At 39.4% G+C, this 26,930-nt stretch overlaps 3 protein-coding genes across 10 annotated transcripts; 1 reads left to right on the top strand and 2 right to left on the bottom strand.

The window, feature by feature from the left end:
• Nucleotides 1-1,683: 1,683 nt before the first annotated feature.
• LOC134667429 (zinc finger protein 271-like) lies at nucleotides 1,684-19,192 on the top strand. Of its 7 annotated transcripts, none has more exons than XM_063524837.1 (22): nucleotides 1,684-2,121; nucleotides 2,229-2,426; nucleotides 3,471-3,606; nucleotides 4,134-4,222; nucleotides 5,872-5,946; nucleotides 6,398-6,553; nucleotides 7,104-7,313; nucleotides 7,792-7,959; nucleotides 8,518-8,648; nucleotides 9,365-9,462; nucleotides 10,086-10,236; nucleotides 11,891-12,042; nucleotides 13,486-13,653; nucleotides 14,036-14,263; nucleotides 14,436-14,616; nucleotides 15,659-15,826; nucleotides 16,241-16,408; nucleotides 16,978-17,145; nucleotides 17,575-17,735; nucleotides 18,016-18,169; nucleotides 18,611-18,698; nucleotides 18,987-19,192. In XM_063524837.1, the coding sequence occupies exons 1-22, from the start codon at nucleotides 2,062-2,064 to the stop codon at nucleotides 19,062-19,064; spliced, it is 3,186 nt and encodes a 1,061-aa protein (XP_063380907.1). In that variant the 5' UTR covers nucleotides 1,684-2,061; the 3' UTR covers nucleotides 19,065-19,192. The 7 variants fall into 7 exon arrangements, with proteins under 7 accessions (XP_063380907.1, XP_063380904.1, XP_063380909.1 ...); XM_063524834.1 differs by having other exon boundaries at nucleotides 2,232-2,426; nucleotides 4,134-4,267; XM_063524835.1 differs by having other exon boundaries at nucleotides 1,685-2,121; nucleotides 4,134-4,267; nucleotides 10,098-10,236.
• Nucleotides 19,193-23,515: 4,323 nt separating this feature from the next.
• On the bottom strand, nucleotides 23,516-24,715 carry LOC134667654 (charged multivesicular body protein 6-B-like). The gene is made up of 3 exons (XM_063525077.1): nucleotides 24,353-24,715; nucleotides 24,080-24,217; nucleotides 23,516-23,785 (listed from the first exon to the last, which is right to left on the bottom strand). Exons 1-3 carry the CDS (start codon nucleotides 24,644-24,646, stop codon nucleotides 23,516-23,518), a joined length of 702 nt encoding a protein of 233 aa, XP_063381147.1. The 5' UTR covers nucleotides 24,647-24,715.
• A 476-nt stretch (nucleotides 24,716-25,191) lies between these two features.
• LOC134667697 (charged multivesicular body protein 6-A-like) lies at nucleotides 25,192-26,559 on the bottom strand. 2 transcript variants are annotated; one of them, XM_063525121.1, is made up of 3 exons: nucleotides 26,105-26,559; nucleotides 25,378-25,713; nucleotides 25,192-25,256 (listed from the first exon to the last, which is right to left on the bottom strand). In XM_063525121.1, exons 1-2 carry the CDS (start codon nucleotides 26,405-26,407, stop codon nucleotides 25,399-25,401), a joined length of 618 nt encoding a protein of 205 aa, XP_063381191.1. In that variant the 5' UTR covers nucleotides 26,408-26,559; the 3' UTR covers nucleotides 25,192-25,256; nucleotides 25,378-25,398. The 2 variants fall into 2 exon arrangements, with proteins under 2 accessions (XP_063381191.1, XP_063381190.1); XM_063525120.1 differs by having other exon boundaries at nucleotides 25,192-25,713.
• Between the last annotated feature and the right edge of the window lie 371 nt (nucleotides 26,560-26,930).

Below are 26,930 nucleotides of genomic sequence, written 5' to 3' on the forward strand. Positions count from 1 at the left end.
TCCAAAACGAAGCGTGGATCAATATAATACCTACTAGATATATATATAATAACTAGGATAAAGTGGGTATTTGCCTTCGCTTCGCTCGAGACTGATAATGAGAATAAAGGCCCGTCCAGACGGGATGATCAAACTGACCAAATTAATCAGAGGGCCTAGCTGCCGCTAAAAACGAAAACGTAATTTCATTATAGTCTGTTCGGAAAGAGAAGAGTCGTGGAATGAACGTAGTGATTTAATTCTCTTTGGTGGAATGTATTGGGCCCCATACATTCCACGAATCTTCTCTTTCCGCACAGACTCTATCAGCCACTGTCGCTCTTGTTTAGAGTGGTATTCCACCTGTCCAATCTGTATTTGCATCTCACATTTAGCATAGTGAGAGAGCGAGACGCAATGCACATTGGACCAAGAAATTGGACAGGTGGACTGGTGGAATACCAACCTTACTTATATAGCTGGTCAAGCAGATCTTGTCAGTAAAAAAAGGCGCGAAATTCAAATTTTCTATGGGTCGATATCCCTTCGCACCTACATTTTTTAAATTTGCCGCCTTTTTCTACTGACAAGATCTGCTTGACCAACTATATAAATTTCGATTTCCGTGGTAGGCTATCTGTTGACAACCCTAGAAGAGCAGGGAGGAAGCTATAGAAAGTAAGTAGGAAAAAGGACTCTCTTAAGCCAAGCGCGCACCACGATTTTTTGTCGCGCGATAATTTAGTCGCAGAAATGTAACGTATGGGTTTATATGGCGGTGCGCGCATATGCGACAAAAAAATCGCAGCGATTTTAAAATTGTGATTTGTTACATTTTTCCGCGATAGCGCGCGACGCGATTGTCGCAAAGTGAATTGCAGCATACGAAGCTGTATGGCCCCGCGCGCACTGCGATAATAAAATCGCAGCCGGGACCTCAATCGGCATTTCGCTCTCCAAGCGTCAACATATCGGAACCTGCTTCTCCAATGGAGTTACAAGATGAGACGCTAGATGTTGACCGTTTAATTATAGAAATAGAAGGAGATCACTTTTGTGGTATAAATACTCAGTCATACAGCGATTGCATATTGTTTCACGACAAGCGACTGGTACGACATCCATGTCGAGAATGAACAAATCGTCGACTTTTTCATCGCAGTGCGCGCACTGAATTTTCTGCGATAAATTACAGCGCGAATTAAAATCGTGGTGCGCGCTTGGCGTTATTTCAAACATAGATAGAGAGAATCATACTGTCTTTGTCTTACGCCAGTACTTGGATCCAAAAGAAAGGGATGAGTATAATTTTCCTGGTTCTTTCTGACTAATAAGTTGTGTTTGCCAGACTATATTTACCATTTTACTTTATTAAAAAAAGGAAACCAAATGCAGAACGCGTTCTTACAATTTTATTCCAGAACGCATGATTATCCTAATGTTGTCGACACTGTACATTACCTTTGATAAAAGCGCCATCTATTCCATACGTATACTAACTAACAACAATTGTATGAAGACAATACTTGAAATTAGTCACTATTTGTATGAATAGTCTCTGAAATACATACCACATTTAAATAGTACGTACTAGCGTCAGCGGCATAATACTCAATTAATAAGTAAATATGACTGAAACTTCGCAAACAGAAATCCACTACCACTATGATTTTTTTCTATTGTTAGTTTTGTCATGATGGCAGCATTGTCACTAAGTAACTTTCGTCGTGGGTGGTTGTGTGATGAATTCGTGAAACGTACTATCACAAATGTGTATTTGCCCTAAAGTTACTTACATGATTTGCTGAAAGCATTTTCATTGTAATTTCGTAAATATCCACAGCCTATATCACTAGTAATAAGTGAATTTTATTGTGTTTACGTATAAAATAGTGTACAACGTTATTTGACTAAAATGTTATTGTGTGCTAAGTTTCATAATGGCGGCCCGTCGCGTCCCCCGCGCCTCCATTTCGTTGACAGTCAAATTATGACAATGCCGATACGTAAAGTTTAGAAATGTTGTGTTTTTGTAAATATTTTAGTGAAAGTTACTAGTTTTATAGTTTATAAGGACTCAAAATGAATACGGAGCATCACAATATCAATACGGGTGGCGGCCAGCCCCCTGGAAATTCAGAGGTCCGTAGTTTTTTAGTGCTTGGTCATAGTAGTTTTTTTCGTGTTAGAATGTTAATTTTACTTGATTATTGGGTTCCAAATACAAACGGGTTCTATGTGGTCAACAGCAGCAGCAGCAGACTGCGAATTTGACCCCTACGACGTCCGCTACCGACCTGCGAGTGAACTCGGCGGCAGTAAACGTCGCTTTGTCTAGCGTCGCAAAGTACTGGGTGTTTACAAATCTGTTCCCGGGACCGATACCGCAAGTGTCGGTGTACGGTCTGCCCACGGGTACCAGGATAGAAAATGGGAAACCAGTGCAGGTACTAAACATTACATTATATACTGCAATTATCATTTAAATCATCATTAATTAACCTTAGATTTTGTAATTATACACTGCATAATGCTTGGTGAATGTTATGGCTGTTGTAGGTATGCAGCACACTTTTATACCTTTATAAGGTTAGTAAATAATATATCAAGATAGGGGCTAGATAATTGCACTAATTCAAGGTAAAATACCCTTATGGAATTCACTTTCATTATGTATGTTCTTCATGATAGCAGAATAAAAACACATGTTATCATATTTATAATAAAATGGAATTCAATTTAATAATTAATTCAGGACCACTCTTTAACCTGAAAGAAATTATTGTAGTATATGAGGTTTATTAAATTCACATCCATAGCATAATACAGCAGTTTTTTGATTTCAAACCTGGTCAGCATGTATGTATGACATATACATTTTTTCATGTTGACTCTATGCAGGCCAATTTGTAAATATTACATCCTAAAATAGTCTTTGGTCTGCTTTGGCAAGTTAAGCTCAAGAATTGCTACAGGCACTAGTTTTTTTAAACTGATTGCCATTTGACCTTTCAATCCAGATAGGGAAACTAGGCCTTACTGAGATAAGTCTGGCTTCTTCTATGTGAATATCAAGTACCTAATATTTCTAAAACTCATTTGTACAAGCTAGAGTTTCAATCTGCTAGTTTTGTTTTGAAAGTTGCATGCCTTACCCCTAGGCAACACTCCCACCTACCCTAATCTACCCCCACCTATACCTACACCTATATGCGTACAATTTTTGTTGTTTTATTTTTTTTCATTTATCACCACTGCTGTAGTTTTAATTATGTCTTTAATTAAATATGTAAAAGTCCAGTGTGATTATATGGACTTTGAGTTGTACATACTATTATGAGACAAAAATTAAACACTATTCATCTCATAAAGCTCCACCCAGTCACATTTTTCAGGGACAAAAACAAGACAATGAAAAGAACTTTGACCCATTAGTTAAAAGCACTGTCAACTTGTTATCAATGTTATTATACCATTTTTAATTATTTCAGGACCTTGGTCAAGCCCATGCAAGCATACTCAATGGAGACCCCAACATTATACTTGGGCATCCGGGACAGACCCAAGTTACTGTCTCGGCTGCGCAACAGTTACCACAGATCATTGCCACTCAGACACAAACACACGGTAATTATTATCATGTTGCAGTCTACTAAGTACCATTAGCAATACCATTGAGCAGTGTCAAACTGACATTTTGGCTATGGTCTGCGTAACTTACTTTCTATACATCTCACCCACACTAATATGTGACTATGAGCAAGATGCATAGAATGGAACACGCCAGCGAATGTCAGTCAAACTGGTGGTAGTTTTACTGGTTCTCCACTGAGTTATAGACAAAGACAATGATGGTCATATACTGTTTTTACTATTTGATCTCATTGTGATTTTTATTTTTATAGGACACTCCTTAAGTCATACAACTGGCCAAGATTTCTTATCTTAGTTCAATCTGCATTGGGCTAGTTTATGCACTACATATCCTAAACCTTGTTGAGAAACGAGAAAATTGCATTACGTCATCCTAATAAGCATCTTTTTGTAAAATTATATTACATATATTCTACTGTTGATATCTTGTGGCATATGACACAAATATAAGAAGAAAAAGTTGGATTAACAATTTTTTTTTTCTGCATGTTTATTTCTAGATGCCCTGGCCCATGCTCAGCAACAAGAGCTGTCCCAGCAGCAGGCCGCTGGTCAGGTCACAACTAACTCGGGTCAAACCCACCAGCAGGTACCCAATAACCGGGTCGAGTTTGTACACCATAACATTGATATGGTAAATCACGTGGTAACACACTCCGTTTATTTGCGGGAATGCTCGTACATGGCTGTTGTGTAGTTTGGTTAATGGCGCTTATTGTGTACGGGGTAGGGATGGTGACTCAGAACTTTTAGGAGTAATTTCGTCCAGACCAATTGAGGCTATCGAAAGTGACATGTTTCAACGTATAGTGTTCAAAATAACATAATGTCATTTCCATGGAGTTGTAGCCCCTGAGACCTAAAAGAAAGAAATTAATGCATAATATTTCTTTCAAGAAAAAATACTATTTATAGCAAACTAACAGTTAGAAGCATTAAAATGTTACTGCAAACTATTACAGAACAGATCTTAATGGGCAATTGGGCATGCCATTAAATGTTTTTTTTTACATAAATTAATATATGTCATCATCCCTATTGCATGTTGGAATGAAAAAAATGTTAGCATTGTCTGTTTCAATGGTTAGGGAAATCTAAGTGTAGTTTAATTTTATCAAATCCCGTATTATCTGTCACTTTACTAGTCATAATTGTCAGAAAACTAATTTAACGTTTGGCCAAAGCATGACTATGACTGTTATTATCGCATGTATTAAATTTTAAAGTTTGACCTTCTAATGTGATTTTACTTGTTAATTTCTGTACCTGATACCTACTGACATTGACATACATGTTCACTAATGTTTCATTTCTCTATTACATATAATCCAGTAAATTTGTCGAATTTTGTAACCTGGCTCTTTTGCGTCAAATCCGGTAGTTCTGATTTTTTGCAGACTTGTTTATGATGTTGGCCCAATGAATAATCCAAGTTTGTGACTTCGAGCGCCGAACGCAACTTTGTCAAAAATCGAATAAACCGCAATTTTTTTTAGATTTGGGCGATTATAACCCTAAAGTACTAGTTTTTGGTAGTAACTTCCTAGGGCGTTTTTAAAGTAGACTAAATTTGCTACAATAAGACACTAGAATTGTCTCTGTACATCTAATATTTTCCGAGATAAAGCCTTTCAAAATTTTATATATAAATTTTTATATTTTTTAATATTTTTTCAGAATAGGCACTCATACATTTTTTTATGGAAAATAAATATTTTGTAGAACGTGCCGGTGATGAATTCCATATAAATTACCTACCTAACCCTTATAGCTAAGAACTGATGTAAAATTATAAAATTTTGAAAGGCTTTATCTCGGAAAATATTAGATGTACAGAGACAATTCCAGTGTCTTATTGTAGCAAATTTAGTCTACTTTAAAAGCACCCTAGGAAGTTACTATCAAAAACTAGTACTTTAGGGTTATAATCGCCCAAATCTAAAAAAAAAATGCGGTTTATTCGATTTTTGACAAAGTTGCGTTCGGCGCTCGAGGTCACAAACTTGGATTATTCATTGGGCCAACATCATAAACAAGCCTGCAAAAAATCAGAACTACCGGATTTGACGCAAACGCAAAATGTATAATTTTACTGTATTAATAGTTAGTATCGTCTTAATTTGTTTTCTATTGGTAAACTTGACAATTTAAATAATTGTGTGACATCCATTTGCACGCAACCCCAACAATGTAGCGATAATTTTCTAAGTCGCGCGCTTATGATAAAAAATGTTTTAGGGGCATCACTCGCAGCAACACATAATGCAACAGCAGCTAATGGCAGCGACAAGGCCAGAACACTCCAACCAGCAGGTATTGTATATTTCATAAATACCATGTGTCAGTTGTCAGTTACACCTATAGTCTGGCCAACCATCCATTTCACTAGTGAAGCAGTAGGAAAAATCAACCACTTGGAGTGATATGTGTAAAATTCTATATAAGTGTGTATCTAGTGACATGGTTGGTTGGCTTTATTATGTATATCTTGTAATGTGCACACTGTAAACAAACATTTGTATTCACGCTGCTTAATATCCACAAATGGCAGGTCAGCGAGGTAAGTCACTCACTATTCAAATGCTTTAAACAATTGTTTGATTTTAAGGTTTTAATTGCACATCATAATATTCACCGTACTTTCGCGTAATAAATAGCAAATAACAACTAGAAGTTCTAAGTATTGTACTGTATATTTCTAGATTTATATAAATCATAGTTTCATATAATAGGACCTAAAACTTAAAACCTGTATTTTTATTAGATCCAGCTAACAGTGAGTGAAGACGGTATCGTCACCGTGGTAGACCCGGGCGGAGGCAAGCTGGTGGACAAGGAGGAGTTGCATGAAGCTATCAAGATGCCGTCAGACCAGCACACACTCACTGTGCACCAGCTGCAGCAGATTGTGGGGCAACAGGTAGGCAACTAGCAACTAACAGTGAGTGAAGACATCGTCACCGTGGTAGATCCGGGCGGAGGCAAGCTGGTGGACAAGGAGGAGTTGCATGAAGCTATCAAGATGCCGTCAGACCAGCACACACTCACTGTGCACCAGCTGCAGCAGAATGTGGGGCAACAGGTAGGCAACTAGCAACTAACAGTGAGTGAAGACATCGTCACCGTGGTAGACCCGGGCGGAGGCAAGCTGGGGAACAAGGAGGAGCTGCATGAAGCTATCAAGATGCTGTCAGACCAGCACACACTCACTGTGCACCAGCTGCAGCAGATTGTGGGGCAACAGGTAGGCAACTAGCAACTAACAGTGAGTGGAGACATCGTCACCGTGGTAGACCCGGGCGGAGGCAAGCTGGTGGACAAGGAGGAGCTGCATGAAGCTATCAAGATGCCGTCAGACCACACGCTCACTGTGAATATTAATCTGGTGCTAAAATAAGTTAAATTGTTTATATCATTATACAAGTAACTTGTTGAATAAAAAAATAGAATTAACCTAAACAAATTTCCAGGTATTAGAGAACGTGGTTCGCATCGAGCAAGCTACGGGCGAGCCGGCGAATATTCTCGTAACACAGAACCCGGACGGCACCACGTCCATAGAAGCCAGCGCCGCCGACCCCCTGGCCATAGTCAAAGACGAGAAGGGCGGATCCAAGATAGAGACGGCCCACTTCGCGCTGCCTGCTGAGATAAAGGACCTTAAGAGCATTGATTTAAAGGTGAGTTTTATAGTAACACGTAGTCGTAGGTCGTCAAGGACAAAGTATATAGGTAAAAAAAAAACATAATCTAGACACGCGGCAGCGAGTCAAGCCAAGTTCATATAACATCAGCGCCGCGGACCCTCTAACGATCGTCATAAGAAGAAAAAGAGCGTGTCCAAAATAGAAATCGCCTATTTCACGCTGCGTGCTAAATTACAGGACCTTAACTGCATTAGACTAAAGGTCGGTTGCACCAAACTGTTCGTATCGTTAAAGAGTTATCTAAATTTTTATGTATGGAAAGTTTCATAGTAAGGCGCCGTGGCGCGCCGACTGACGTTGATCAGTCTGCCAAATGTGGTTGGTGCAACTGGCCCTTAAAGTTCAACTTTAAACATATAAAGTTGGTGTCAATATTATCAACCAAAAGTACAGTCAGCTCAGACTACCACCTCTCCAACTCTTAAACTTTAACTTGTTTTCCTTGATGCAGAGTGTGGGTGCAATGGGTATGGAAGGAGCCGTAGTGAAGATATCCGCGGGGGCGGCGGACCACGACATGCATGCCATGTACAAAGTCAACGTGGAAGACCTGTCGCAGCTGCTTGCTTACCATGAGGTCTTTGGGAAACTTAACGCTGACGGGCAACCACAAGCCAAAGTAAGGAGTTTTTCTACTTGATTTCAGATTACAGTAGAATGCTGTTCAAACTGCGAGAATTTATCAGTTTCGATTATGGCACACTAGAAACATCGGTTTGACATAATTATTGAAAGTCATAATGTAATGATTGTCAGATTATCATTAGTCATAATTCTGAAATGCCTCAAAATTTTATGGGAAACAATAGAGACCCGATCTAATTACATATTATTATATAATAAACCTAAAGAAAAAAACTTTAATCTGCATCGCTGGTTTCACGCGCTTTTCGTTAACGGTCTTCGGAATATTTGCATTTGATTTTTCATAAGTACACAGTTAACTACATGAAAAGAGTAATAATGAAGTAACGTAGGCCGCATAAAAATATGTTCTTGATTGTACATGTATTCGCGTATTCAAACAACTGTACCTCACGCGCTTCAACACATGACAAGCTATGTTGTACATAAACAACATGGGTTTAGTTCGCATATGCAGCTGACCTGTCCACTTAAAACAAACTAGTCTTTATTTTCTTGTAGGAAGGTTCATTTTCACCTGGTATTGTTTTAGGTAATAAGCGAAGTGGAAGTAGAAGCGGGAACCAGCGCCGCCATGTCCGCCGAGGAGAACTCGCCCGGACACCATGCCTGTGATATTTGTGGGAAGATATTCCAGTTCCGATATCAACTCATTGTTCACAGGTAAGTAACCAGAAATGTGCTGTACAGTTAGATGTGGCACCGGTACAACCAAAGGCAATTCACGCATTTCTTTCATCTAAAACTCTAAAAAAGAAAAGGTCCAAATACTCTCACTCACCCTGATAATATATCTGGCCCAATATTACAGGCTTGTATGTTACATTTTCAAGATAATTGAAATTCGACTTAATTTCACTACAACAATGTTCAAATTTCAGTTCGATAAAAGTGAAACATAGAACCCTGTAATATAGGGCCAGCGATATTGATCCTCGTGCGAGCTGAAAGGTCAAAGGCGAAGATGAAGTTTGTGCCTTAGTCGCTTGAGTTTCGCAGACGCTATGTCGCGTCAGCTGAAAGGTTACCTGTAAGTTCCATGGTCACGACACATGATACGAAAAGTCTAAAAACCTAAGAGGATTTTTTAAAATTGTCTATAGCTAGGACTCGATGGGGTTAAGGGGCGTTTACATGATCTGAATGGCTTGCGTCTAAAGTCTATTTTTTTATTCAGTAGACTAAAATGATATTTCATAATATGAACATAAAATGTCATTTTAGTCTACCGAATAAAAAAAATAGACGTTAGGAACAAAACTTTACCATGTAAAAAAGTTTGATTCACTCTCATCAGCTTCCTTTAGACAGAAATGGCATAGGTTGTTAGTTAATTTGGTTTTTAAAGGGATAAAGTTAATTTGATTTGGTTTTTACAGACGATATCATGGCGAAAGAAAACCTTTCACGTGTCAAGTATGTGGATCCGCCTTCGCTAACCCCGTGGAGCTGTCAAGGCACGGGAAATGCCATCTTGGTTAGTATTTTATATTACCTTATAGTTCTATATGTCCATTTTCTGTGGCTACAAGGAACCGGGTGGGTTCCCCTGAAAGTAACCTTTACTTATCATTCGAAGTATCTTTCTTCGAATTCGTATATTCAATGTTCAAAATTACTTAAGTATTCGTAATTTTATTATTTACAGCAGTTCATATTCGAGCTGTTCCATTTTATGACTCCCATGTTTTGAGCTTTCTGATTAATTATTAAGTTGTTGGTCGTACTCGGCATATCATCAGTTGGATACCGACGACTTACTAGTTTAGTTTTAACCTTTTGGACTCCTATGACTGATACATCAACCAACCAATTGTAGATATCTCTGTTTGGCCCTATGGTTGACTGGTAGAGAATGCCATTTGGCATTAAGTCCGCCATTTGTACATTGTTTTATATATATTGTGCAATAAAGTTTAAATAAATAAATATCCGCACCGCAGGTCCAACGCCAAAGACCGATTAATCGGTCACAGACCACAGAGCAACATAGACCTACGAGCATATGCATAAAGTTCAATTTCAGTTTTGACACTTCGGTGACGTGGCGTCTGAGTGACAGCTTTTGTGTTTGACACGGCGTCGAAAAGGTTAACATAGACGTGGTTACAGCAGGCGACACAGCGGACAGGAACGCCAAGCGGCTGACGCAGGACAAGCCGTACGCGTGCACGACTTGCCATAAAACGTTCGCGCGCAAGGAGCACCTCGACAACCACGTCCGCAGCCACACTGGGGAGACGCCCTACAGGTTTGGTTTTGATTATACAGGCCTTAGGCCATACAGGTTCATCTATCTTTGAGAGCATTCATGCTCTAAATGTAATTTAAATGTGAATAAATAAATATTATAAAAGACATTACACAAATTGACTAAGCCCCACAGTAAGCTGTACAGTGATATATCTTTGAGAGCATTAAATGTGAATAAATAAATATTATAAGACGTTACACAAATTGACTAAGCCCAGTGGCGGATTTCCCATAAGGCACAGTAGGCCCGGGCCTAGGGCGGCAAGATATTAGGGGCGGCAAATTGTGACAAAAAATTCGCTGATGATAACAAAAAATAACTCAAAATTAGACCAGGCAACAAATTCCCAAAAAAGTACCTATAGAGGGAAATGGAAATGCAACACAATTTTTGACTTTGTACCTATTTTTATTTGAACTATCTAGGAGGTGAACATATCAAAAGTCCTCGGCCGTAGCCCTTGAGCCAGGGGAAGAGAGAGGTCTCCGAAACTGCCGGACCAATTAAGTTGAAATTTGGCACACATATGTAAGTTTGTGACCCAAAGATGGACGTAACGTAAATAATAGTACATTGTGCAACATGGGGCGTAAGTTGAATATTGCAAACGAGAGTAAGTTAAATCGCGACGGCTTGCCGGAGCGATTTATAGGCTCGAGTTTGCAATATTATTACGCCCCGAGATACACACAGTGTTTTTCCTCACACTTGCGATACAAAAAATAAGTTTAAAGACAAAAAACTGTTAATTATGGCACTGGAAACTTAATAACTCCCTAGGGAAAACGATTTTTCTATAACTCCCGCTACGCCTACGTGCAATTCCACATTTACTGAGCGAGTGTGATGAAAATGAATTTTAAATATGGCCTCCATATTTTGGGGGGTAAATGAGAAAATTTAAAAATAAAGTTCTTCAAACTATATCGTGTTACATATCAAATCAAAGAGCTCATTGTAAGAATCTCAGATTTTTTTTATAATTTTAGGATAAATAGTTTAGCAGTTATTCAAGAAAATAGTTTTTAATGTTTTTGTAGGTACATGAAAGTCAATGTTATTGGTAAAACTGTCACTTAAAATGAATAAGTATTTGCTTATTTTTTTCATAAAACCTATGTTCCTATGATCATGTCACGGACGTATAGTTTCTAAGATATAATAAGCGAAAAACCGGAATGTGACCTTCAAACCCCCCAACTTTTGATATGTTCACCTCCTAACGAGTCCAAAAAAGTTACTAAGTAAAAAAAAGTGTCCCAAGCATTTCCCTCTATAATATATCTTTCCGTTGCCTGATCTAAATGTAGTCAATATGAAGGGTGCTGATACTGAGAAAGGGGCGGCTACAAGGCTTGGGGCCTAGGGCGGCAAAGACTGCAAATCCGCCACTGACTAAGCCCCACAGTAAGCTCATTATTGCAAACTTTGCAAATTAATTACAAGTAAAATAAAATGGTTGCAAAGTTATTAAGCAGAACAACTAGAATACGTTGTTGTTATGACGTGTACGAAATAAATAGTTTTCATACATACAAATCTGAAATGTAAAAATAGAATATAGCAACATTAAAGATGATTTACGGTGGCGTCGTATGAAAGCTTCTTACTTCTCTCTGCTGAATACCTACAGTATTTTTGTAACCAACAGATGTCAATTCTGCGCGAAGACTTTCACCCGGAAAGAGCATATGGTGAACCACGTCCGCAAACACACGGGGGAGACTCCGCACCGCTGCGACATATGCAAGAAGAGCTTCACTAGGAAGGAGCACTTTATGAACCACGTCATGTGGCATACAGGTAACATTTACTATAAGTTCGATTTTATTAGCATTAGAAAGAAGGTAAGCTTTTTAAAAAATCAGTAACTATTACATATGAAAGCAGAAGAATATAAATGATCGTATTAGATTCATAATTACCCATGATATTGTACGATATCAGTTTAGTGTACAGTGTACCTAATAAAGTAAATAAATAAGTTGTTACATATTTGCCGTTACTTATTTTTAAAACGTGTTTTTCAATTAAAAGACAGGTCAAGATTGTTACCTTTTTTCTAATGCTAAAAAAACGGAACTGTAAGATTTGCTTGTAACAACCGAGTCGGAGCGTAACTTGTGGTGATTACACTGATTACGGAAATTCAAAAGTAGACCATCGCAATACGGTGATTTTTCCCTGCAATGTCGTGCATCGACACCCATGACACCTCACTCACCTTTTTTTCTTTCATTTGCTATCGCACGAAACAACTATCACAATCTGTTTATAATAAGTTTGCATGTCTTGAACTTGTGTAAGTGCTACAAAGTTATACTTGCGATTTGGTTGTTACAAGAGGATCTTACCAGCTGATAGCTTTGTTTGGTAAATAATGCAAGCAGCCTTTGTATTGGTTGATAAAGAAATTGTTAATATTAACATGATTTCAAATTAACCAAACCAAATAACTTGCATATTTTAATTTTTGGTTTTGTATTTCTGCATGCATTAATTAGTAAATTTTTCTAGATAACGCTTTTTAAAGTGGTAGAACAGTTCTATTTTTTAATAACTCGTTTAAACCTACCTATTGTTGGCACCCCTCATAGTGGTGACATTTAGTGACTTGTAGGATATTAGTAGTGACCGATATCATGCAAAAACTAGATGCCTAATGTTCCTTGGGTGCCAATTTGTGGGTGGTTTATCCAAGTACTGACACTGTCCGTAACTGCCAAGCCTGCACCGATCGGGCCACGGTGGTGCAGAAATTAGAATATTGAATGATTCAACTATTGACACAATTTGTTCAATGTGAGTTATTGAAGATCTAACAAATTATTGTAAGCAAGATTAACATTATGGTCTCCCAAATTTATAGTTCTCTTCGTCTAACGAAAGCAAACACCTTTTTAATTGTTTTGTATATTTTTTTTCCGGGAGACATATAAAGGTTTCGTTGCAACTAAAATCAAAACATCCTATTATCAATGCATCTAAACCAACGTTACTATAAACGACTTTGTATCAAAATGCCTAAAACAATCTGAATGTACAAGGTATTTCGATCTGCATATGTTTAAAAAACTAGCAATTTTAATTACACGTTTTGATACAGTCGTTTCGTGTTTAGGTGTAAAAAGAATAGGGTATTTTTATAGTTGCGAGAAAACCTTCACTTTTCGAAGAGAAAAATAAACAGGGAGTGACATAGTTGCATCATTGAATAACATTTTATTTTCTGCCCCACCCTCATAGGTGAAACTCCACACCATTGTCAAATATGCGGGAAGAAGTATACTAGGAAGGAGCACTTAGCAAACCATATGAGATCACATACGAACGATACCCCGTTCCGCTGCGAACTCTGTGGGAAATCTTTCACAAGAAAGGAACACTTCACCAATCACATACTGTGGCATACCGGTCAGTATTAGACTCCATTTAACACCCATATCCTATCATTCTGAGTTCAACTCGGTGGCAGGCTTGGTTTTTCCTTTCAAAAGCTGTTAATTTATGCTATTACATATTCACAAAGTAAATTTAATATTAGATGTGTTAATTATTTATTTGCAATAGCTTAGGATCGTTCACTATGCTCGGAGTTATAAAATAATTCTTCTGTTCACTTTGACTGCACACAAAGTACAGACAACAATAGGAGTAGTTTCAGTAAAACTACATACACGTACAAAGCTTGTCAAGAAAATAAGAGTTTTTCGCCAAATACCGTGCCTTACGCTTTCTTATTTTATCGACTGCTAGTTCACGCAGCAACAAAATGCAATATGAGTATAATTTCCAGGCGAAACCCCCCACCGCTGCGACTTTTGCTCGAAAACGTTCACCCGCAAGGAGCATTTACTGAACCACGTCCGGCAACACACAGGCGAGTCTCCGCACCGCTGCAACTACTGCTCCAAGTCGTTCACGCGGCGGGAGCATCTGGTCAACCACGTGCGCCAGCACACCGGAGAAACGCCCTTCCAGTGCGGGTACTGCCCCAAGGCCTTCACGAGGAAGGATCACCTAGGTGAGCTTGACTTAGACCTTAGCCTTAAGTAAACATGAAAACTACTATGTTGGCTTGCTACGCATTCCCTATCAACTCAAAAGCAATAGCATCTGAGAATACAGAAAGTGCAAACATCAGATTAACTGTTAGATGAAACAATAACTCATAAGTACTTCCTCTGTATTTCCAGTAAACCATGTGCGACAGCACACCGGCGAGTCCCCTCACAAGTGCTCGTTCTGCACCAAGTCGTTCACGCGCAAGGAGCACCTCACCAACCACGTGCGGCAGCACACGGGCGAGTCGCCGCACCGCTGCACCTACTGCGCCAAGTCATTCACCAGGAAGGAGCATCTCAACAACCATGTCAGGTGAGAACAAAGATTCATTGGTGGCCCCTCAGATGTGCTCACAAAGAGCGATTCACGGACCACGTGCGGCAGCACGCGGGCGAGTCGCTGCATCCATTGCGCCAAGTTTTTCACCAGGAAGGAGCATCTCAACAACCATGTCAGGTGATAACAGAGTCATTGATTGTTCCCTCATATGTGCTCACAAGTCTTTCACAGGGTGCGCCTCACGTGCAGCAGCACACAAGCGAGCCGCTGTACCTACTCCGCCAAGTCATTCAAACAACCATGTCAGGTAACCAGTAAATTACATACTGGGATAGGGGTTCTTAAACTCGCTGTCCTTCGACCTCCGCCTTCGGTTTGGCCTGATTTCCTCCTAGAATATTACACTGCCATAACACTGTGTCTATTTCTACGCTCAACCGACATCAGCATGTCTAAGGGTGGTATTCCATCTGTCCAATATCTTTGTTCAATGTGTATTTTTAGTCTCACATTTTGCTTAAGAGTGAGATGCAATGACTTCATTCAAAAAAGCAGTCTGGTGTTTTATTTAGTAGGTATTATAGATTTATTTTTGAAAGTTCATGTAAAATTCGTCAGTCATAAATAAGAGTAACATACTATCGACAGGGCTCCTGACTCCTGACTGTTTTTATGTTTATTTTATCCTGTCGCATGAGCCAATGTAATAAACAATGCTGTGCTACCGACTACTCTGCAGAATTTACATTAATTTTCATATAATCATAGTACTTAATAGCATGTATTGAAACGCATGAACTTTTCACGGTTTCCAAACCCAAGGTAAGCTAACTCTACCACATACGCATTAGAATCAGGCGTCATTCGTGCCGTTTCCCCCGCTAGTAGCACAGCATTGTACATTCCGATTTGAGCTCGGTCCCCTCCCCTCTAGTCGGGCTATTCCCATTTGTTCCCGCTCCCCGTTTACCGGTAGATGTAAAGTTTACCGTTGAACGCAAAGAGAAGACAAATGAGAATGACCCCTCTAGTTTATTTTTGCTTGTGTTTGAATCGGAATGTACTGCTGTTGCAGACAGCACACGGGGGAAACTCCGCACAAGTGCACGTTCTGCCCGAAGGCGTACTCGCGCAAGGAGCACCTCAACAACCACATCCGGCAGCACACCGGCGACGCGCCGCACGCCTGCTCCTACTGCAACAAGAGCTTCTCCAGGAAGGAGCATCTTGTCAATCATGTCCGGTGCGTATCTATTATATTGCAGGCACCGTTTTTCTATCGCAGCACTGATTGGTCGGATTCGCGTTAGGCGTGTAAATTTCAATTCTGCTTGTGGGTCAGAGAGCATGCTGTCAACTTTTTTCCAAAGTCAAAAGGCGACTCAAAACGTTTACCGCGTAGTGCGAGGACCAAATAAAAAATGCATACTTAACACCAAGAATTAACAAACATTCAACACCATGGAAAAGATTAGCAAGGCAGTTACGGCGAGGTTGATCGCTCGACGTAGACCGGGCTCTTTATTTTAAAGTACAATTTTCATTGAAAGAAGTTTAATAACTGAAAAGTAAAAAAAAACTGTTGGAAATAAGTTTCAATTTGCAAAAGGAGATCGTCCTAAAAACTTACGTGACTAACTAAACTGTATTGTTGCAGGCAACACACGGGCGAGACGCCGTTCAAGTGCACGTACTGCTCGAAGTCGTTCTCGCGCAAGGAGCACCTCACGAACCATGTGCACCTGCACACCGGCGAGACGCCGCACAAGTGCCCCTTCTGCACCAAGACCTTTAGCCGCAAGGAACACCTCACCAACCATGTCAGGTTAGTGCATACAAGGTAGGATCCTATACAAGTGGTATACGCGTGCCTCCGTGAGGGACAAAACATACGCAATGCGACACTATGATTGGTCGAATTCATTTGTTGCCCACCTATAATCCATACTAAATTTACGGTGGGGAACAAATAAAATGTGAGACTGACAAGGACAAACAATAATAGCTCTTTCGCTGATACATAAGACTATCCCGTTCGGTCATTTCCCCCCACCCCTCATGCCAGATCCAGTTATATACTAGATTCATGGGTTAGTGCCACAGTTTATATCGTCATAACTGTAGTCTTGCAATAAAGCGAGGCTCAATAATATGGGCAGATTAGATCCGCTCAATTTAAGTCCATGTTGCTCTACTTGCCGCCAAATAATGAGGAATGACTCTCTCTACTGCACTCTATATGCAGAAAAGGCAGTTTACAATGTGATCATCATAACTTAAGAGCTTTGCTCTTGTCGGTGGAGTAATCGTTTGTTTCTTGTGCCAGGCTTTTAATTTCCTCATACGACGCATACAATGTGCATAATTAAGAATAAATATCCAATATATCTGCAGGATACACACGGGCGAGTCGCCTCACCGATGCGAGTTCTGCCACAAGACGTTCACGCGGAAGGAACACCTGACCAACCACCTGAAGCAGCACACGGGCGACACGCCGCACTCCTGCAAGGTGTGCTCCAAGGCGTTCACTCGCAAGGAACATCTGGTGGCTCACATGAGGTAACACGTTACAAGTTAATTTACCCTCTTAAGTTCCAGTACTTTGAAAGGTCCCCAAGGGTTTTGACTTTTTATATATTTTGTCTGAAATCGCGTGTGCCATATCCAACTTGAAGGTAATTTTTTGCCGATTCGTATTATCAGCGGAGAGGTTAAGATGTAATTGATATGACATTTGAATTTGTGCGTTGACTCAAACAATACAGTCGATAACTATCTGTCCGGTCTACACCGTCGTAGTTATGTGTTTGATGTATAGTTAAGTTTTTTCATTGAATTATGATTATGGGACACAATATGGGAAATTGTGAGTCTACTACACTCCACATTGTTCCCACGTTGAGTGCCATTATCGCTTTTAGTTCTCTCATTATTGTCCTTACTTTTAGCCGGTACCGCAGTATTTCACAGTTGGTATTTTATTTGTAGATCACACAGCTGTGGCGAGCGGCCGTTCAGCTGCGGCGAGTGCGGCAAGTCGTTCCCTCTGAAGGGTAACCTGTTGTTCCACGAGCGCTCGCACAACAAGAACGGCAACGGCGCCCGGCCCTTCCGATGCGACATCTGCTCCAAGGACTTCATGTGCAAAGGTAACGTGAATTATAATTAGGATCCGGGGCGGGATTTAAATTGTCGCTCGCTTCATGACACAAAACGGCTAATTTAGAAAATGTTTCTATGCACTGCAGATATTTTCCTGATCAATTATGTGCTTTTTTTTTTTCATGATCTTCCCAGTTCTTTTTTCTTTTATTATAATAGATTGTTTATAAAAGCCGAGTTAAGTCAAAATTCGGTCTTTGCGGACCGGGATGGAAATATGTATATGGAGGAGTTGAAAATGGCTGACCTGTTTGTTTCTTCTATCAGGTCACCTGTCGTCGCACCGGCGCACGCATGCGGGTGCGGGTGCGACAGCGGGCGCGGCGGCGGAGGGCGCGGCCGAGCCGGCGCCCGAGTGCGGCGACTGCGGCGTCAAGTGCGAGAAGGACGCGCAGGAGCCCGAGCGGGGACACGACTCCAGGTACACCCCCCCCCCCACACACACACACACACACACACACACACACACACACACACACACACACACCACGTCACGAGGATAGAACGGGCGTTGAAGATGGATATAACGGCCGTAGCGTCGCGCTGCCGACAAAATCGCTTGTACAGCCGTCGCATGTCGGGCCGACCACTTCAATTAAAAACACCACTACAATTGGGGCTATTTGGCACGTAAACTATGAGGACAATATTAGTGGTAGGTTGTGGGAGCACAATTACGACCGGCCGTTGCGACCCCAAATATGTACCTATGAAGTCTATTTGAAAGTGGAACCCTAGGGAGGAGGCGAAAGTCTCGGGTTTTTTTAATATTTAAATATGTCTGCCGATTACTATACTAATAAATAAATGTAACGTCAAATGCAATTTGTCGTTATTAAACATGTATTTGTTTCTTTTCCAGACCTTCAGCAAACGCGAGTCCGGCGGAGAGCGCCGTAGCACAAAACCCCCAACAAGCTAACGCGACTGTGATGCAAATTACCAGCCAAGTAAGTACTTGACTTGACCAATGTAAAACTCCCAAACACATGTACACAAATCTCATTACATATTATACCTTACCTGCCGGGCTAACACATGATTGCCGCGACAGCATCTCGCGTCGAGATGGACTGCCCGACCCTCTTTAATTAACATAGAAAGAAACGAGTAGTTTATCGCGCCAATTATATATGCTAGACCTACAGTTAGTTATCTTACCATTATACATAGAGAATACAAAAATATATTTCCAAGTATTCCAGATCTGGCCTAATATTAATCCGTTGTGATTGCAGCAAGTCCGAGCGCCGGGCGGCGTCGGGCTGGAGGCGGCGGGAGCCACGTTCGCGCACCCCGTCACCGTCAACTACTAACTGTCCCAACTCTCCCCTCCATACTCTACTACTGATTCCACTACCTCCGACTCCACTGCAACTCCCTGCATGCCTGGGGTGACCGGTGACCGTTCGAAATGCTATCACAAATCTTACGTTGGCGTTCGATAGCGCAAAGAGAAATAGATGTGGCATTTTGATTGGTCAAACGTCTGCTAAATATCTCAAGAAAGAAACAGATACGGCCGATACGACCAATACCGATTTTAAATACGGCTGAGCTTGGCACCGATTTCAAACCGATGGGAACTGCCGAACGGCGTGTATAAGGGTGGTACTCCATCTGTCAAATATCTTTTCACCTCAGCAACTCGAACAAGGGTACTTTGCTTCTTAAAAACAGTGAGCAAAATGCGATTTTGCTCACTGAGCCATTTTGTCTCACTCAGTGAGCAAAATCGCATTTTGCTCACTGAGTGTGACAAAATGAGTGAGCAAAATCGCATTTTGCTCACTGAGTGAGACAAAATGTCATTCAAGTGACCTTTATAGTCAAATGTCATTTCAACATGCGGGGTCTAATACAAGTTCGATATACTTGGGTTCTATTATCTCTGTCCCTCTAGGTATGTTCTCACTGCTTAGGGTGAAAAATTTTGTGTACTACACGAGATCAAAGTTATTTACATCTCGTGCGCTTTTGAATCCCTTACTACGCTCAAGATTCTAAATTAGATTCACTCGCTACGCTCGTGAATCTATTATAGAATCTTTCGCTTGCACGGGACTCAAAATAAGCACTCGAAGAAATATCTAACTTTGATCTCTTGTTGTACAAATAACTATTGTCCACTTTGTATTGCGTCTCACAATTTTGCTCAAAAAGAGAGAGACGCAATGACATTGAACAAAGAAATTGGACAGTTGTAATAGACCCTTAGACATAAATGTGAGTCTAGTCTAGAGAGACTATTTCCTATATTTTATTTTCTTTGCCCCAGCGATTGAATGTAATCCACTTGTCAGACGTAGCACTTATTGGGTTTACATAGGGGTCATAGGGGGCAATCTGCGGTTCAGTTTCCGCTAACAGTGACGAAATACCCCGTAGAAAACGAGTTAAGTTCATACTCCACAGAGGCGTAACTAGGGGGGGGTTGGAGGGGGCACGTGCCCCGGGCGCCGTCCAAGGGGGGGGCGCCAAAATGGGCAAAATACCTCCCATAGAAAATGGACCAGCCAAAATGTAGGACACAGCCAAATTTTTTTTTCGCGATTTGCTCAGTAGGTTTAATCCCAAAATCTCCCTGGCAAGGAAAATGCAGTTATTTTTTAGCCAACCTGTATACAGGATGGTCCAAATCTTGACGTCCAAAAATTTTTTTTAGTATCGTCGTCGTGGGTTATCAGAATATATGTATATACCCCATGATTAGCCGATTTTTCGTAGTTTACGAGTTTAACTTTTAACTTTTGTTAAGAAATTCCGGGGTGAAGCTTTGCTTTGCTTTTATGTCTTCTAATACATGTTCGTGGTATTTGCACATATAACATGAAATAGCGATGGGGAAGTGACACCATAAAATAATAGTAGAAATAACAAAAGAGGACTTTTTTAATGAATTACTAATTTGGAAGCTTTCCACCTCAGTTCCTTTGACCGGCGACTCTGAAAAATTAGGACTATTAAGTATCACTTTTTTGACCTTTTAAAAAAACTTAGGGTCTAGCAGTTTCTAAAATAACAAAAAGTCCTTGAAATCGCTTGTATTTTATCATTATTTATTTTTTGTTTATTTAGGTAAGGGCAACATCTAAGCTTGAACTCAGCTCAACTCAGCCAAGTGAGGATGCTGTTGTTTTAGCAACTGCGCCGTTGGTCAAGGATTATGTTACAAAAAGAAACAATAAAGTTCAATAGTTTTTTTTTAAATTAAATCTTCACCCCAGAATTTCTTAACAAACGTTAAAAGTAATAAAAATCTTAATTCGAAAACTACGAAACGTCGGCTAACGTACATATTCTGATAGCCCACAGCGTGAGAAATTTAAAAAAATTATGGACGTCAAGGTTTGGACCACCCTGTATAAGACATGCCGTAATAACATCGCTCGTTCTGTGATACTAGAATGTCGTGAAAAACCTGTGTCAGGTTTCGATGTGGGATCGGGACAATCTAGTCCAATTCAATCCCACCAAGACTCAATTTTGCGCGTTTAGGGCTAAGAAAACCTCATTTTTCAAGGCACAAGCCTTCCCATGTCAGGGAGTATTGGGAGCCTCGGTGTTGAGATCTCCATCAGTGACGTCCAATAATTTCGTAGCCACCTTGCTGGGTAGGCTGCGCTCGTATCCAAAAAAAAACTCGGTGTGCTCAATAAAGGGAGGCGATACTTTACTCTGGGGTAGACAGATCCCATTTATTGAGTACTGCTGTCACCTTTGGGCAGGAGCATCTGGATGCCACCTTGGACCCTTCAAATCAGTCCAAAGGCGCGCTGTACCTGTGAATAGTCTACGATCCCAAACTCACAAGCGATATTGAACCTTTAAGTCTAAGGAGATCTCCAAAAAATAAGTGTATAAGTTTTAAAATGGTCGGCAACGCGCATGTGACCGCTGACCATCAGGTGGGTCGTAAGCTTGTTAGCCACCGATGTATAAAAAACACTTTTTTTGTCTCAATTAAAAGTAAACTGTAAGAAAAAAGTAACTCTTTCGTTAGTTCATTTCGTTTGGGGGGGAGGGGGGGCGCAAATTTGGTGCCTGCCCCGGGCGCCATATCCTCTAGCTACGCCTCTGACTCCACTACATACAGTACTACTCATAAACCAGAGACTAGTAAATAATAAGGGTTACGAATCTCCGTACTAAGTTTATCCAATTTATCTTTTATTGAGAAAGGACAACTTGTATGGTGACTAGCTTTATTTGTCTCTCTTATTGCTCGCTTTTCTGACAGTAAACTTCTTGAGTTATTTTAGAAGTTTCTTTGTGCTGCAGATATTCTCCTGACCAATTGTGTGCTCTTATATTCATTGGTACCGGATTTAACTATTGTTAGTTATCTTCTCAGTTCCTTTTCTCTTTTATTATAATAGATGGTGAAATCTTGGTGATAGATACTTTTGTAAATAAATTTGTATTCAATTTTATCAGCCATATCGTAAGTTGCTAGTCTGTGACGTCAGTATCTTACCTGTTTTCCTAATATACAGTTCCAATTAAACATGCCCGTTGTTACTCGTGTATAACGGATTAATGTTATAGTTATGGAAATAGCGGTTACCAGGTTTATTTTACAATTCTCTGTAAATACTACTTTAGAAGCATTATGTTACAGGTGGAACTTGATGTAATATTATTAATGCGCGGATCATCACAGAACGTTTTACATTCCTTGCCAGAAAATTGAATTTTACAAAGTTTTATCTGTATTATTAAAGATTAAAAGGGCAGTCGGAACTTATTGAGTATATATTACTTACGCAAATGAAACATTGAATGTAATGTAATATTATAATGTAAACAGGGACCACAGAGAAGCGAGTATGAAGCTTCAAGACTCGCAGTATCCCGGAACTAACAGCTAAATAAAACTTCAGTTCAGATTGAGTGAATTTTTATAAAATTTTACAACTAATTTTGCCACATACCGTCTTTTATGATCAAGCTTATAGATATTATTTTATTTTGCCATGATTGTACAGTACAAGTGTGATAAAATTGATGTTTTTTTTATTCGATAAAATTGTATAGCTTTATAAAATGCTGGTGTATCGCTTAGCCATTGTCGGCGTGAAGTGGTGTTGTAATCACTTCTGTGGTCACGTACCGGCTTGTAAACAGAATACAGCTTATTTAAATGTACATAGTCTAGTTGTAAATGAAAAGGTGTACCCCCTAGGTATATTAAGATTTATTTTTAAATTATGTTAACACTGGCTGGAAAATTACTAAACATATGACAATGAAACGATTGAAAATCGTTTTTAGTTAATGAAATTTCGTTTTAAGACGCGAAGAATCATTGGGATAAATTATATCAGAGCCAAACAAAATGGTAACTTATCTTCAATGGTGCCACGCTAATTTATATTTATAGGAAAACTAAATCCCTAGACACAATAGTAAGTACTAAATTATGTTCAGTAATTTGATATGAATGAGATTAAAAAATCAAACAAATGCGCTTGTTTTCTTATTCTGTTAAATACCTTCCTCAATTCATTCCATACATTAAAATCTATCTTATCAACATCACATTACAAGGTGATGACTTGTTGTTAACCCTTTTTCATGAGGCACAAGTTGATTCACGAACTGGCGTGAATGAAATGAACGAAACTTTCATTGTATGAGCATTGAGTGACACCCATATAAGTATACAGGCAGAGCTACCATTTTATTGGTTAATGTGATACATAGATATTTTCATTCATTCCATTCGTGCCAGTTCTTGTGAAATGACCTCTGAATGAATGATCATTTAAGCACTAACAACAATTTCTGCAGTAACGTCGATAGACCCATGAGGTGATTCTACTTGTATACCGTCTTGATTGATGTCGGGCAATTGGTAGCTGCCATGCAAAATGACTTCCAACTCTTCATGAATTGCCTCTTCGTCTCCCGTTTCTAATTTAAAGGAAAGCATCATAGCTTTATCGATTTCCTCCTGCTTTTGAATTCCATTTTTTGCTTTAGCATATATTTTTTTACTTGTTTTCCTTTCCTTTTTACTAAAAACGTTGAGGACCTGTAAAAGAAAAACTAATAGAGCACCAAGAATGGTCTGCAATGATTTTCATAGCACACGTAGGGCTAGTGTTATTTTAATTTTCTCATTTTCCAGCCCCCTTTTCATCCTCTTTAGGGATGACATCCGATATAAAAACTATCCTATGATTCCTATGTCCTTCCCTGTATACCAAATTTCAACTAAATGGGTTCAGCGGTTTGAGCGTGTGGCGTGAAGAGGTAACGGACAAACACACACTTCCTCATTTATAATATTAGTATGGATAGGATAGGCGAATAAATAGGTAGGTACCTGAATTTCAATGTCCTCGACAACGGGCTTTCCCAGTTTCTTTCTTGAATCGGTATTATGTTGTGATTTTTTTAATTTCCTCTTTATGATGGATCTCCACTTGCCACGTTTGATTTTGCTCTCTACATATTGGGGCACCTGAAAGATTCGTGATTAAAAATTATATAAAGCGTCACAAAATCTCAACCGAGATGTGCGACTAACTACCAAAAATTTAATCCGTTCAAATATAATGCATCGATGTGCACGACCGATTAGATCAAACTATCTTACCTCATTGAGTGAGCACACCAACTGGAGATCGTTAGCTATCTGATCTATTCTATCTAGCTGGGCGTTAGAACTTCGTAATTGTCGCTCACGGTACCGTCTCTTCCTTAGTACTTTCTTCGCTTCCTCGCGTTTGCCTTCATTAAGCAGCTGTATAGCAAGCTGCCGATGCATTTCTAGAGTTGGCTCAATTTTCTTCTGATATATTAGTAAGTTATTCCTTTGCTGGTCTAATCGGGACATGATACCGGTGGCTTTCCTCTCTTTTTTGGTATATTTTGCCATTAAACCACCCATCGTGATTCAAGACAACACACGACTGTTGAACGCGACTCGTGAACTTGAAATATGTGAGCGAACGGATATAAACATAATGTAATCGGACCCCCATTTCATTAACGTACCTGATGAGCTTATTGGTATACTGTAAGTATAAAAATGTGCAAATGAATTTGAATCTTATTCCCCAAGTATAAGTTACAAAACTGTAATGAGGCGTAATTCGTGTGGTTCTTGGAATGCCGAACTGAACACAGCTAGTAATGTGAATCAGGTGTAGAACTAAAGGAAATTAGGTTTGTTTATATCATTCTTCAGTTTACAAAGTGCAGTAAACATCCCCAGGTGAACATAATATGAAAGTAAATGCATGTTACCAATCTACATATGAAATATAGGTAGTGATTCAAAAAAGTTAGAATTACTAGGAAAGATTTTCACTACTTAACTTTTTCTGTGTGGTCTGTGTGATATTACTAGTTATAGTTCGTAAAGCTAGTGGGAATACACAAATGCACCAGCATTCAAGTTTCAGCTAGAAAGGTGCAACAGTAAAAAAAAGATTTTAAAACAAATGTTTATTGTACAGAAAAATATTTACTTATGGCAATAATAATATACAATAATTATACTCTGACAAACCCACTTTGTCAGTAGAAAAATTCAAATTTTCTATGGAAGGACAACCTATTGTGCCCACATTTAAATTTGCACCTTTTTCTACTGACGGAAATGGTTTGCCAAACTACATATGAATATAATATAAACATTTAGGCCTCCATTGCAATTTTAGTTGGTGCTTCTTTAGCTTTCCGAGGTTTCTCTGCCTCCTCTTCTTGGATGTCCGGCAGCTTCTCTTTTGGCACATCAGGCAGTTGGTCGCTGACATCCAAGATGGCTTCCAGCTCAGCCTCCACGGCCTCCTCATCTTCCTCAGTCAGTTGACCTGATATTAGTTCATCTATTTCTCTCTGCTTCTCAATGCCTTCCTTTGTTTCATCCATGATTTTCTCTATTTCGTCTATGTTCAGTATATCATGAATGCTTTTTAATGCTACATTTCCAGTCTTCAAGCCATTCAGTACCTGTAAAAAAAAATTAGAATTATCATTTTAATCAACTTAAGAAAAAAAACTTTAATAATTTACTTTAACAATGAAAACCAATTTACTGGAAAATATTCAATGAAGTAGAACTAAGAAAACATTATCAATTCCATTTAAGCTTGTGATTCATATAAAATTTCTCTGCCTTAGCAAAAACATAACTCCGATATCATATCAACCTTGCAATTTATATACAAAATGTAGAAAATCCTAAAATAGGACAGGAAGTTTTTGTCATTTGAGTGTGTGGTTGAATTGGGGATATGTTTTTCAAGAAAAAATATAGAAAGTTCATTCTAGTGGATCCCATTTAAAAAAAAGAGGAATTAGTAAGCAGGTTGACATTTTTAAGGTTCATGTTCAATCATACCTGAACTTCAATTTGCGCAAACTCAAGATCGTGAGTAAGCTGTTCTAATTGCTCTAACTGCGTATCTGTGTTCTGCAGGAGCTGTTCTTGGTAACGTTTCTTTTTGAGAAGTGATTTTGCCTTTTCACGTTTACCTTCTGCCAGGAGTCTTTTGGCAAACTGACGATCTCTTTCCAAATTAATCTCAATCTTCTTCTGATACTGTTTCAGCTTATCCCTTTGTTGTTTAAGTTGTAGAACTGCTTTATCTTGCTCAGTAACCCTGCTTACGTGCTTTTTTTGTTTGCTAAATAATCCACCCATGTCTGTATGTAAATACTGTCGACACTTTATTTGAAAAACTTGTAGGCAATAAATTATGATACCAAAAGTTTTATCGGTTTAATCAGACTCATCTCCAAGAAATTCTTTATTTTCTTAACTTGGGCAGGACCTTGCCAAGTCAAAACAAATCAACAATGTCAAAAATGACATGTGACTGATATGCGTGTGTTACCATGTTATGATCATGAAACGGAAACTGCCGAGATCGTTTGTCTGTTTTTAGGGTTCCGTACCCAAAGGGTAAAACGGGACCCTATTACTTCGCTGTCCTTCCGTCTGTCTGTCACCAGGCTGTATCTGTATCTCACGAAGCTAGACAGTTGAAATTTTCACAGATGATGTATTTCTGTTGCCGCTATAACAACCAGTACTAAAAACAGAATAAAATAAAGATTTAAGTGGGGCTCCCATACAGCAAACGTGATTTTTGACCAAAGTTAAGCAACGTCGGGCGTGGTCAGTACTTGGATGGGTGACCGTTTTCTTTTTGCATTTTTTACCG

Source organism: Cydia fagiglandana, chromosome 9, assembly GCF_963556715.1.
Source record: "Cydia fagiglandana chromosome 9, ilCydFagi1.1, whole genome shotgun sequence".
Taxonomy (NCBI): domain Eukaryota; kingdom Metazoa; phylum Arthropoda; class Insecta; order Lepidoptera; family Tortricidae; genus Cydia; species Cydia fagiglandana.

What these genes read in the sequence shown, in the direction of transcription:
- LOC134667697 (XM_063525121.1), bottom strand. Translation starts at nt 26,407, where the DNA reads ATGGGTGGATTATTTAGCAAACAAAAAAAGCACGTAAGCAGGGTTACT. An exon ending in TTGCGCAAATTGAAGTTCAG is followed by an intron (nt 25,714 to 26,104) that starts GTATGATTGAAC and finishes TTTTTTTTACAG; the next exon opens with GTACTGAATGGCTTGAAGAC.
- LOC134667654 (XM_063525077.1), bottom strand. Translation starts at nt 24,646, where the DNA reads ATGGGTGGTTTAATGGCAAAATATACCAAAAAAGAGAGGAAAGCCACC. An exon ending in TGGTGTGCTCACTCAATGAG is followed by an intron (nt 24,218 to 24,352) that starts GTAAGATAGTTT and finishes CGAATCTTTCAG; the next exon opens with GTGCCCCAATATGTAGAGAG. An exon ending in TCGAGGACATTGAAATTCAG is followed by an intron (nt 23,786 to 24,079) that starts GTACCTACCTAT and finishes TTTCTTTTACAG; the next exon opens with GTCCTCAACGTTTTTAGTAA.
- LOC134667429 (XM_063524834.1), top strand. Translation starts at nt 2,062, where the DNA reads ATGAATACGGAGCATCACAATATCAATACGGGTGGCGGCCAGCCCCCT. An exon ending in AGCCCCCTGGAAATTCAGAG is followed by an intron (nt 2,122 to 2,231) that starts GTCCGTAGTTTT and finishes GGTCAACAGCAG; the next exon opens with CAGCAGCAGACTGCGAATTT. An exon ending in TTAAGAGCATTGATTTAAAG is followed by an intron (nt 7,314 to 7,791) that starts GTGAGTTTTATA and finishes TCCTTGATGCAG; the next exon opens with AGTGTGGGTGCAATGGGTAT.